Source organism: Labeo rohita, chromosome 16 (genome assembly GCF_022985175.1).
Source record: "Labeo rohita strain BAU-BD-2019 chromosome 16, IGBB_LRoh.1.0, whole genome shotgun sequence".
In the NCBI taxonomy this organism is placed as follows: domain Eukaryota; kingdom Metazoa; phylum Chordata; class Actinopteri; order Cypriniformes; family Cyprinidae; genus Labeo; species Labeo rohita.
Window position 1 is genome coordinate 14,344,933 of NC_066884.1, and position 13,018 is coordinate 14,357,950.

The following is a 13,018-nucleotide window of genomic DNA, read 5'->3' on the forward strand; positions in this document are numbered from 1 at the left end:
TTACACAGCTAAAAGCTCACTCAAAAAAAATCAATATTTATTAAGTTAAACCATTTGTGGTTAGTGTTAAAGCTCAGTCTATGAGAGAAGTGCAGGGCACAACAGTGGGCACTAGAGCAGAACAGAAACTGTCTCCTCATACACAACCAGAACAAATCACTTCCTTTTTTACAAATGTAAAACATTATGTTGCAATACACCTCTTTGTTTGACCGAACATGCACTAATATGCTGTTCCAGCCTCTAGATTTTCAAATTCCATTGCTAACAACCTCCAGATTCCGGCATTCCAATAATAAAAAGCACATTGTCAAGTCACAAAGCTCGGCTTTTCAAGCAGCAATTGCACTGTTGGGATTTAAGTTGTTTGACTGCTGTTGCGTGATATGTAAATGTGTCCATAAACATCTGTGGTTTGTTTTGACTTCTGGCAAAACCCGATGAGCTGGTTTTGGTCACGGTCCTTCACTGAATGGGAGGGGGGAAAGGATGGACAGGGGAGGGATTTGACGAGCTCTGGGGAAGCCAAAGACAAAAAAGGAGGAGATAAAGGAAGTGTGGAAACAAAGTGAAAATAAGAGAGCAAGAAAAGGGAGTGCCACAGCAGAAATCATCTCAGTTTCATTTCAGTTTACCAGCTTATTTGGAGTGTTTAGCAGCTATGTCTGTACCAGCTATGGATTCGTTTAAGACTGTCCTGAAGTTCCTCACCAATCAGAAGACCACTATTGGCTACAGCTTCATGGCTATTTTGACAATAGGTAGTGAACGAATTTTCTCTATGGTTTCTTTTCAGTGTCCGTGCAACCGTAGCCAGAATTTCGCCTATGGATTAACTTTTCTGCTCGGCCCTGCTGTTGTCCTGCTGACGATTGGCCTCTTTGTTAGTTCACGTCTTTGGCGGTTATACACGGGGTGTTGTCTCAACCCTTTCAAACTCTGTCCCAGGGGTAACTGTATGGGATGCTTGCAGGTATTTGTAAAAGTGCTGTCCGGAGCCTGTATTGCCCCTGTCATGTGGCTTAGTGTAGCACTGTTAAATGGAACTTTTTATGAGTGTGCTGTTAGTGGCCTGAATGAAAATGCGGTGGTGCGAATTTTCTGCAAAAACAAAACACAGACATGCCAGGACGAACTGCCGCGCGTGCCCTGCAGCAAGTCCCAGCTGTCTACGAAGGACAATATGGAACTGCTGTTGATGTTGCGAGCCCAGTCACAGGTGAGCACAGAAAGTTACTGTAAAATAATAAAATGTTTATTTGGACCACAAAATCAGTCTTAAGTAGAAAAATACACTGTATGGGACAAAATTATCTATTTTTATTTTATGCCAAAAATCATCAGGATATTAAGTAAAGATCATGTTCCATCAAGACATTTTGTAAATTCCCTACAGTAAATTTTTATATAAAATTAAATTTTGATTAGTAATATGCATTACTCAATGCTCAATTACTCAACTTCATTTAGACAACTTTAAAGGCAAATTTCTCAATATTTTGATTTTGATTTTTTTTTTTTGCACCCTAAGATTCCAGATTTTCAAATAGTTGTATCTCAGCCAAATATTGTCCTATCCTAGCAAAGCTTATTTATTCATCTTTCAGATAATGCATAGATCTCAATTTCAAAAAAATTGACTGGGGTCACATATTTTACTTCAGTCACAGCAATTTCATCGGCCATGGTAACTGTATATCAGTCTGCTCATCAAGTACTATTTTGACTTTCGTAACGCACCGCAGACTTGCACTTTTGTGTCAATCGCAACTGGCAGCATCTCGTGTTGCAATAAAAATAACCTGGGAGGAATCAATCATATTAGAGAAATTTTAGATATAAAATTTCATGTGTAAAAACAAGTCCAGTGTGTATAGTCAGGGTGTACAGTTGAGGTCAAAAGTTTACATAAACCTTGCATAATCTGCAAAATGTTAATTATTTTACCAAAATAAGAGTGATCATACAAAATACATGTTCTGTTTTATTTAGTACTGACCTGAATAAAATATTTTACATAAAAGACATTTAAATATAGTCCACAAGAGAAAATAATAGTTGAATTTATAAAAATAACCTGTTCAAAAGTTTACATACCCTTGTAAACTTCAGAAAAAAACTTCTTCGCTGTTTCAGCATTTATATGTATTTGAACCCTTTCCAACAATGACTGTATGATTTTGAGATTCAACTGTATATTGACAGGAATAATAAAGAAGCTGTGAGGGAAAGAAGTACAGTGTTCAATGGCCTGTATATATAGGTGTTTACTAATGTAATGTACTAATGTACAAAATGTAAAGTTTTTTGGAGGGGCAACAAACTTTTAGTAGACAAAATCTTCACAGTTACAGTTTTGAAAGTTGTAAGTTGTAAAAAATTACACGATCTAGGACCTTTATATAGTGCATGCCATTGTAAAACTGTAAGTCTATGCCTCAAAGACTTGTTTTCATCCACGTTAAAGGAACAGTTCACCCAAAATTTTAAATTTCCCCATGATTTACTCACCCTGAAGTCATCCTAGGTGTATACCATTTTCTACTTTCTGATAAATACAATCAGAGTTGTATTAAAGAGTTGTCCTGGCTCTTTCAAGCTTCCAAGCAGTGAATGGCTGTTGAGATTTTTAAGTCCAATAAAGTGCATTCATCCAACATATAAAGTGCTCCACATGGCTCCAGGGGGTTAATAAAGGTCTTCTGAAGTGCATCGATGCATTTTTGTAAGAAAAATATCTGTATTTAAAACTTCATAATGATAATCCCTAGCTTTTGCATTCATGAGAGAGTGGCATTCCTGCGGACAACTTCTGGTAAGAAGTGACGAATACGGAAGCATAAAGGAAAGAGCAAAACAAAACACCGGTCATGAATTAGAAGTACAAAACGAGGAGTTGTAAAGAAAAATGTCAGATGATTCCGATATTATCCAAGAAAAGACTGGTTTTCCTTTTTTCTGTAAACAAGGCATTTTCACCGCCACGGCTACGTCCTACGTTATTCACTGGAACACTACTCTTGTGAACAGGTGTATGCCTGTTACGCCAGAAACTACAGATTATAAAATTCTAAATATAGATAATTTTCTTACACAAACACAATGCTTGGCTTCAGAAGGCCTTTATTAAACCACTGGAGTGGAATACTTTTTATGATGGATGGATGCACTTTATTGGACTTCAAAATCTCAACACCCATTCACTGCCATTAAAAAACTTAGAAGAGCCAGGACATTTTTTAATATAACGCCAACTGTATTTGTTTGAAAGACAAAAGTCATATACACCTAGGATGGCTTAAGGGTGAGTAAATTTCATTTTTGGGTGAACTATCCCTTTAAATTTAATATGTCCAACCTGATTAAAGTTTGTTGTAATTAGCGTGAAGATGTATGAAGCACAGCTCACATAGAAGTCACTTTCAAATCAAGCAGGTTTCCACTGGTCAGAGCAGAACATTTGTGTGACCAACTTGAACATTTTTCTTTTTCTCCTCATGCGAAATTCCTGAATGTGGTGATTCGTATTGGAATGACTGAATTTTGCACACAAAATTTAGCCAAGCAAGGGTGAATGTGACAAATCTTGAGGGCAGAAGATTTTTCCAAAGGTTCAAACTGGTCTTACGATTTGCTGTGTTGACCAACAGAAATGTATATTTTTTGCCTGTTAACTTTGGTTAATAATAATAATTTGCTATAATAATTTATAAAATATTCTATCTTATAACATTCAATGTTCACTCACAGATCCTCGGTTGGTCCATCATTATCATATCAGCATCAGTAGCACTAATTGGGACTTGCTTTAAGAACTGTCGCTCTAAAGTAAGCTACCTTCAGTTAACTTTCCAGAAGATCTACATGGAGAAAGAACAGGAAAAGTTTGAGGTGTTTGCAGAAGACTACGCCACCAAACTGGCAGAGAGAAACCTCAAGAGTTTCTTTGACAACAAAATTCCCGATGCATTTCCCTTCCCAAATCACAAGGCCTGGGAGGAGATCTCTACTGTATACACTTTTAAGCAAAGCGAACAGTACTACAGCACACTGCAGAGATACGTTGAGCGCGCTGATCGGGACTACAGCCCTGAGAAGCGTCCTGTTCTAGAGGGGGCAGATGGCATAGAGATGGCATAGAAGTACAAAGCTGCATGGACTGGTACCTCAACACAATTATAGCCCAGAATATGACCTTGAAGACCTAAAACCACTGTGAATTAAAAATGAGTTTTAAAAAAATGTGGTAGCTACAACCTTTCTTGAAAGTGTTGTAATGATAGTTTTTGGAAATTTTGATTTGTGCATTGAGGAAATGGTCAGTACAGTACAGTTTTATACTTTTATATCTGTAAACCAACACAGATCTCCGGCCCTAAAGAGATGTTGACATTTGAGTGACACTCAATAACAACATCCAATTTGCATACTGCTTGAATGTTGCATTTCAGGTTTTACAAAGTGAAAAAAGCAAACACCACGTATTCTCAGGGCATTTGTCATTCAGGCCATGTGCACTCTTGAAATTAGTAGCTCTTTTATGCCTCACTACATTTTAAAATATTTTTCACCATATCCTTATAAAACAGGCAATGCATTTGATACAATATTATGCATGTTAATCTCAAAAGACTATGGTATATATAGTATTGATAAGTAACTGTCCAGCAGAATATTGATTCAGATCTACAATATGTATGCCAACTTTTAAAATGTAGAACATGTAAACCACAATTCTTATTTCCTCTGCTGGGTTTAAGCAGAAGATCTGACAAACAGGAAACCCACATTCGGGTCTAGCACCTATTTCTTCAATAGTTTATACCCACATATCAGCTCTGAATAGGGCCCTGTGATCAAAATGAGTTTCTCTTAGCACAGCTTTTCAAAAAAGCATAAACAATGACTAATTACTAAAATGTCAAAAATATTACAAATGGCAAGTTGGAGGTTTGCTGCATGTCTGTGGTAAGCGTTTCCTGCATTGTTGTGAAACAGACGTACATATGCACAGGTTAACAGTCAGTGGAAAAAACTTAACCACAGTATTGATATATACTAAAAACTGTTATTCAATGTAAGGCTGTTTCAGGTTAAAGTTGAGTGTTCAAAAATATTGCTTAGAAATGTAGCCTAATAAGTAATGACATTAAAATTAAGTCAGAGCCACAGCCTTGCCCTTGTGTACAAAGCTATGAGATAGAGGCTGACTTGAGTTTGAGTTTTGACTCAAGGTCCTTTCCTTCAAAAGCAAAAGCAATGGGAAAAAATCTATAAATAAACTGTAAGTTGTACAGTGGTACTAACAAAAGATGTTACAGGTCAATTGCAGTACATGGAACTATAAATGACAGCTCATGTTAATAGGAGAACTACAATGACAAACACACAGTCCATCTGCCTCATTTGATTTAAAAGTAACAGACAAATAAACAAAATGTTTATGCATGTACATACAAATGTAATGAATGTACAACCTGTTAAACTGTTTTTATGTTGTTTTTTGAAGCTGTTTCCTTGATCTATGTATTTATACAATTTTTTTTTTGTATGACTGTACAAATACTACGAATGTACTTTGACAAAGATACAGATGTTTCACCCTCATCTAACTGCTAAAAAAAGGCAGTCCAGACCATTTGTTCAGCTGGTAAATTACTAATTAAAATATATTTCTGGTTAACATTATCCACCTTATTTTTGCAGTGAAAGTGGGAGCGGCCGTTTGAAAATTTAATGTTTCTGGCTTCCGGTCTCATCCATGTGTAGCTATCTGTATAGCTGATATTGCAAATTGGTGTGCCTTACCATATTATTTTAATGTATTATCTTAATTATGAACACAATGGTTTGTAATGCAAACCTTTTTACCTTTTACGGCACTTCAGTATTCTTCTTGTTATTTCTCTATGAACAGGAAATCTAACACATTACCAGAAAACAGCTTACTTCCGCATTGAAAAGTAAGGTGGATAAGGTGTGTTCTAATCTTAGCCACTTTAATTCTTTACCATGGCAGTTTATATACTTATAACAATAACAAGCCAGTGCAAGTAGGTACTACCCAAGCTAAAGTGTATCCAGAAACTAAAATGTCTTAGAATTTAAGCTTGTCCAAACTGGTCTGAACTGTTTCAGCAGGCTTGACAGGGTAGAACTGTACACAAAACCATATCCAGAATAAGGAAAGGCTTTCATTCATACTTGCCTGTACAATCAATAGATGTATAAACAATAAAACTACAATACAAACAATGTCTGCTTATTCATAAATCTCAATTCATTCTATGAAAGAGTTTGTGCAATAGAGGGTTTTCACAACACATCATCATTCGGCCACATTGGCGGCATTGAATGTGAACAATGCCACTGAACCAAATGAAACGTGCATATTTTTCTGCTGAAAATGGTCAATTAGTGTCATGATTTGGGCTGTACTAATCAGTCGGACCAGGAAAAACATAGTCTGGAGTACTACATACTGGCAAAAGGTAATACAAATCAAGAAGAAGAGTGCAAAAAACTCAACAAACAGGAACAAAAGGCATTTGTGGTTAACCAAACTGAACCAGGATTTCCAGGGCAAGAATCTTTACGACATTCATATTTGTTCTTATCATTTCCAGTCATGTAGGTGAAATATTAGGCTAATATCTTATTTAATATTGCTTGTATGTATCTTTACCACATATTAACTTGAGTTTGTCAAAATATTGCACACTTTCCTGTTTATTATGTCCTTCTTTACATGATTCAGCAGTTTCCACACGTTTTTTCTGTGGTTTAGACAGCATAAATTAGCAGAACAAAGTATTCAGAAATACATTAAGTGGACTAATGTAGGGAATAGTGAATGAGGGCATAGGGAGCGATTTCGGATATAGCCAATGCTGTTGTTTACATCTCCAATACGGCCGCGCATCCATGTAACGAAACCTCCATGGGCAACATGCCCAAGCTATAAATTAAGAAGTAAAAAGGAAAGATGGGTTTTATAAATTGATTCCTGGAAGTTGTGATTTAAAACTGATATAATCACATGTATTAGTTCACATACATTTCATAAAATAAACTTGCTTGGATTGTAGAGAAGTTTAAGTGATTGGATCGCCAGGCTTTATAATCTATGCCAGAATCGAGCCTTTTTCATACGTTTTTTTAATCTATTATTTATATTGTTTACAGTCGTTTTGCAACAGTTTCAACAGGGTGAAGGCATGAATTACTAATGTTTAGCAGAGCAAGGAAAATTGGGGTGTTACTTACGCTCCCCAAACCCAAGCGCAGACATTACTGGTGATCGCAGAGAACATCGATGCCAGCCGGGCCTTAGCACACGTTTCTTCCATGCAGGCTCTAATGTATGGCCATTTGTGACATAAAATGACAGACTACGGCGAGGAGCAGAGGAATGAACTAGAAGCAATAGAGTCCATTTACCCAGACTCGTTTACAGGTAAGATTGGCGGCAAAGTTTACGTTTTATGCATTTAACTTCGCCACGCTGTCCGTTAGCTGACTAGCTTTTCATGAAACTAAGTTAGTTAAACATACGAGCGTTTTAGTCATCTCTTAGATATCATTGTTTATAGCAGCAGATTAGGCTGTCAAAGGTTAAGAGACAAATCAAATAATAATAAGGTGTCAGGGAGAAGTTGTGTCAGTCTTATGTTTACGTGCTGTTTTGAATGAACTGTCGAGGTAACTTACGTTACTGGTTCGGTCTGTGATTAGTGGTCACCCATACCTGTTTACTTCCAAATTGTGGGAAGAGATCAACAATATCATTAGTTTGTTTCTTTCTTTCTTTACAATATTTCCATTTCTGCAGTGCTTTCCGAGGAGCCCACAAGCTTCACCATCACAGTTACTTCTGATGCGGGAGAAAATGACGAGAGTAAGTTCTTGTGTTTTATTGTCTATGTCAGTGCACGGAATATGTTACAGTGTGTTTTACCATCTATAACCCTGTTAAGTGTCATATTTGAAACATCAGGCTTTTATGGCTCATACAGTATGATACGGAAGAATATGGAAGAGGAAAAAAACCCACAAAACACTTTCATATAGAGGCCCAAACTGAGCAAAAACATGCAGTTTGCAGTTGCTGATATTTATATGACCAGGAAGATGAAATTCTGATACCTTGTAGTTTAAATTAATAAACTCTTTGCAATTTGCAACAGTGAATTCAAGTATATGCAAAACTATATATAATGTAATGCAGTACAATGTTGATTGAGAGATAAAGCCTGAAATATCATATTTAGCATGATTTTTCTAAAAAATGTATGTATAGATAATTAAGTACATTTAAGTTGCTTCAGTCCAGTAAATGTTCATTGTAAAGCAATAGTCTTACTTTTACTTTAGAAAAATAAGTTTTTTTTTTTAAAGAATTCTCTTCTGCTCACCAAGCCTGCATTTATTTGATTCAAAGTACAGCAAAAATGGTAGCATTTAAAAATATTTTTACTATTTAAAGTAACTGCTTTCTATTTGCATATATTTTAAAATGTAATTTATTCCTGTGATTTCAAAGCTGAATTTTTAGCCTCATTACTCCAGTCACATGATACATTCACAAATCATTCTAATTTTCAGATTTGCTGTTCAAAAAACTTTATTATTATTATGTTGAAAACAGCTTAGTATATTATTTTTATACTTTTCTTTGATGAATAGAAAGTTAAAAAGAACAGCATTTATCTGAAATAGAAATCTTTTGTAACATTATAAATGTCTTTATCATGACTTTTGATTAATTTAAAGCATCCTTGCTAAATAAAAGTATCAATTTCAATAATTTATCTCCCCCCCCAGAAAAAATAAAATTATACTGACTCCAAGCTTTTGAATGGTATAGTGTATAATGTTACAAAAGCTTTTTATTTCAGATAAATGCTGATCGTTGGATCTTTCTATTCATCAAAGAATCCTGAAAAAAAAAAATTAAATATTGATAATAATATTAATAATAAAATGTTTCAGCATATTAGAATGAATTCTGAAGGATCATGTGACACTAAAGACTGGAGCAATGATGATGAAAAATTTAGCTCTGATCACCGGAATAAATTACATTTTAAAATATATTCATATTTCATTTATAGGAAGCAGTTATTTGAAATAGTAAAAATATTTCACAATATTACTGCTTTTGCTGTATATTGGATCACATAAATGCAGGCTTGGTGAGCAGAAGATTCTTCAAAAACATTATAAACTTTCTGTTCAAAAACTTTTGACTGGTAGCGTAAGTAGGCTTTAACTTTTGGGTTAAAGTGTAACTTAAAGCAGCAACTTGACAATCCTAACATTACTGTCTGTTTTAGCGGTGGAGGTGACCCTGAAGTTTACGTATGTGGAGAAATATCCAGACGAACCCCCACTGTGGGAGATCTTCTCACAGGAGAACCTGGAAGATTCAGATGCAGAAGACGTTCTAACGCTTTTAAAGCAACAGGTCTGCATATGTGACATACTGCCCAGCAATAACACATTAACAATTGTTAAAAAAAAGAAAAACACTGATAAGTATTTTTACTGTCCTTTAGTCATTCCTAATAGCATCTTTCTTTTGTAGGCTGAAGAAAACCTGGGAATGGTTATGATATTCACATTGGTGACAGCTGTGCAGGAGAAACTTAATGAAATAATTGACCAGATTAAGAGCAGAAGAGAAGAAGAGAAACTAAGAAAAGAAAGGGAGGCCGAAGAAGCTGAAAAGGTTTGAGCATCTAAATGTAGAATAATATTAAAGAACATGTTCACCCAATAATGAAAAACCCCAAACCATCCAAAATGTAGATGAGTTTGTGTCTTCTTGATTTGGAGAAATTTGGAATTACATTACTTTCTCACGAGTGGATCCTCTGCAGTGAACGGGTGCTGTCAGAATCCAAACAGCTGATAAAAACATCACAACAATCCACAATAAATAGAACAAAAATTTACAGATAATTTTCACCACCTTTTAGTTTAGAGGAAAACATTTCAAGAATGTTCCCCATATAGTGGACTTCAGTGGTACCCGTCAGTTTGAACATCCAAAATGCAGTTTAATACAGCTTTAAAGGGCTCTAAACGGTCAGGGCTGGGTATCGTTTAAAAATGTTTGATATCGATACCGATACCTTGACTTCGATACCGGTTCCTTAACAATACTTTTTTCTATACCAATTTTATCAAATCAATTTTAACAGGATTACATTATCTCAAAATATTTTTTTTTCAGCTTATTGATGTTTATACAGATTGAAAGACTCCTTAGCCACTGCACCAAGGAACAAAATATATCCAAAACAATAAATCAATAATTTTAATAAAGCTCAAAAAGTTTTCAGTTTACACATCTGTTAGGCTACATTCACACTAGTGCATGTTCGTTTTAAAATGCATAGCTCAGACAGAATCATAATTTCTATTTATTTTCCACTAATTTACTGACAAGCACTAGCACCTTCCAGTGCTGTCTGCCGGTATGTATAACATTATATGCCTTCTCTCTTCTGCAATCGCTGTTCTGACTGAGAGGACATAATTTATTTCAACAACATTACATGGCCAAAACACATTCGACGGCAAACGGAAGTTATTACATATACTCGCTGATGGTTTAAAATGAGTTTTGAGTAAAAGCGCAATATAAATCTTATTTATTGTCTTATGTAGCATCATGCTACAGTGTTCATGAATGATCACGTAACGCACACTTTCGGTCATGTAGTATGGACAGATATCTTTTCTGAAATACCAGTATGGATGAGGATTGTTTTAATTTTTTAAACAAAAACGCTCCGGTGTAAACGTAGCCTTGCATCTAAGGGGTTTTAATGCTTTAACACTACAGCCTGTGTGACCGGTGTAACTATTAGGTGTGTTTGACTTTGTCGCGGCTCTGCGCAGGATAAAGAGAGCTATAGAGAGCAGACTGCTTCGTATGTTTTCGGATCGCTCTTGCGGATGCACCGCGCAAGGACGGTTTGTTGCTGCGTCAACCAAAGCGCACGCGCAGCGGAGCACACCACTGGCGTGCAAGCCACGCTCAAAGTTCAAATTAGTTGAACTTTTGCTCCTGCGCTCTGAAGTGCTGCACATTCCACGTTCAGTGTGAAAGCCACCGATTCTAGTCAGACACACATATTTCTGCAGGCTTATTAGCACACTAACGTTGATGAGATTAACCCCTTAGGTATCGAAGTTTGGTACCGTACGACAAGAGGTTTTTAGATACTCGATATCGAGGCATTTAAGTCGGTGCCTAAAAAGTATCGAACTCAATACCCAGCCCTATAAACGATCTTAACCAAGGAAGAAGGGTCTTGTCAAAACAATTGGTTATTTTCTAAAAAAAATATATATATAGTCTTTATAAATTGATCGTTTTGCTAGATAAGACCCTTCTTCCTCGGCTGGGATTGAAGCTGCATTGAAACTGCATCTTGGAAGTTCAAACTTGAAGGCACCATTGAAGTCCACTATATGGAGAGAAATCCTGAAATGTTTTCCTCAAAAAACATAATTTCATTACGACTGAAGAAAGAAATGCAGGAACATCTTGGAAGACTTCTTTAAAGGCTAATTGTGCTAGAAGTGCAATTACAGCTTCTACCAGTAGGGGGCCATGATGACAAACAAAAGCTTGACCACTTAGGTGGGTTGAAACAGACCATCCCAACTGTACTAGAATGATATTGCACTTATATATTATTATGTTGAACAGTAGATGTGTTGATTTCATAGCTATGATTTATATTAAAATGTGAAATGTTTTTGTTTTGCTCTCCTCAGCGTGCATTCCAAGGCACTGTGGTCACAATTGAGAACTTCTTATCATGGAAAGCAAAATTCGAACAAGAAATGGCAGAACTAAAGAAGAAAAGACAGAAAGAAGATGACCAGTCAGGAAAGGGAAAGCTCACAGGTGAGTTGCTATCATTGAAAATAATGTAGAAACTCAAGTCTGAATCACCTTTTGCATGGTCTGCTCATTTACTTTTTACGTTACAGGAAAACAGCTCTTTGAGAGAGACCATAATCTTGACACATCAGATATACAGTTCTTGGAAGACGGTAAGTCAGTCCTTATTATTATTTTTGTATATTCAGTTATATAGGATGCCATTTGCTTTTTGAAACTTAAACTCGATTGTCCTTTAAAGTTGGTCTTCCCTGCTCTTTTTCTTTAGGTGGGAATAGTGTGGAAGTAGACGAGTCGCTGTTTCAAGACATGGATGATTTGGACTTGGATGAGGACGACCCTGATTTCAACCCATTGGATTTAGGCAGTGATGAAGACTGAATAGTGTTAACTTTCAACCTGACATGAATGATATAGATGCCAACATCCTCTGTAGCAGCTTCATGGAGCAGGACTTCAGCTCACCGGTTCTAAACACAAACTTTTTCAGTCACTACATCCATGATGCAGCATACTTTACAATAACTGTCGAACCTATTGTCATTTGTCACAATTATTACTATTAAAAACATTCTCTTATTCTGCTGAATGGTTTCATTTACACAAGTTACATTAGGTTGATGTTTCCCACAGATGTGACTTGGCAGATATTACAACATGGGTTTTACTCCAGTCACTCCTGTTTTTCTTCCAGCTGTTTCTGTCTATATACAGTACAAGCCAATAAATAAAAATGTGGCAAAAGGTTGTAGCATATTAAATGAATGCTTAATGAAATCACTGAAATCTGATAAAATCGAATGATTCCGCTCCAGAGTTTCTGAATGTCATTGAATTTATAATATGTATCAATATTTAATTATGTTTGGAATTAGCTTTATTTTGCATTTGAGTGAAACAGCTGTTTATTTCACTAACGAAATGCATAAGTAACCCTTGTGGAAAACAAATATACTATTACTAAAAATGCATTTACATATTTATGTGCTTAATAAAAAAACCCTGCAATTTGACTTTTGCTACACTAAACTGGTATACTTAATGTCTGCTAAACTGGAACAACTAATCAATTTTAATTGTGTGGAAGTAGTGCTG

General features: G+C 35.8%; 2 protein-coding genes across 2 annotated transcripts; both read left to right on the top strand.

Moving 5' to 3' along the window:
• Nucleotides 1–553: 553 nt before the first annotated feature.
• calhm5.1 (calcium homeostasis modulator family member 5, tandem duplicate 1) lies at nt 554–6,235 on the top strand. Its single transcript, XM_051130745.1, has 2 exons — nt 554–1,219; nt 3,751–6,235. The coding sequence occupies exons 1-2, from the start codon at nt 662–664 to the stop codon at nt 4,138–4,140; spliced, it is 948 nt and encodes a 315-aa protein (XP_050986702.1). The 5' UTR covers nt 554–661; the 3' UTR covers nt 4,141–6,235.
• Nucleotides 6,236–7,291: 1,056 nt separating this feature from the next.
• Nucleotides 7,292–12,507, top strand: rwdd1 (RWD domain containing 1). The gene is made up of 7 exons (XM_051130749.1): nt 7,292–7,456; nt 7,832–7,897; nt 9,336–9,466; nt 9,587–9,730; nt 11,794–11,926; nt 12,013–12,075; nt 12,192–12,507. Exons 1-7 carry the CDS (start codon nt 7,384–7,386, stop codon nt 12,302–12,304), a joined length of 723 nt encoding a protein of 240 aa, XP_050986706.1. The 5' UTR covers nt 7,292–7,383; the 3' UTR covers nt 12,305–12,507.
• Nucleotides 12,508–13,018: the final 511 nt, after the last annotated feature.

Coding starts and splice junctions, on each gene's coding strand:
- calhm5.1 (XM_051130745.1), top strand. CDS start 662: ATGTCTGTACCAGCTATGGATTCGTTTAAGACTGTCCTGAAGTTCCTC. Junction 1,220..3,750: donor TGTTGCGAGCCCAGTCACAG/GTGAGCACAGAA, acceptor GTTCACTCACAG/ATCCTCGGTTGGTCCATCAT.
- rwdd1 (XM_051130749.1), top strand. CDS start 7,384: ATGACAGACTACGGCGAGGAGCAGAGGAATGAACTAGAAGCAATAGAG. Junction 9,467..9,586: donor TAACGCTTTTAAAGCAACAG/GTCTGCATATGT, acceptor TTTCTTTTGTAG/GCTGAAGAAAACCTGGGAAT. Junction 12,076..12,191: donor TATACAGTTCTTGGAAGACG/GTAAGTCAGTCC, acceptor CTTTTTCTTTAG/GTGGGAATAGTGTGGAAGTA.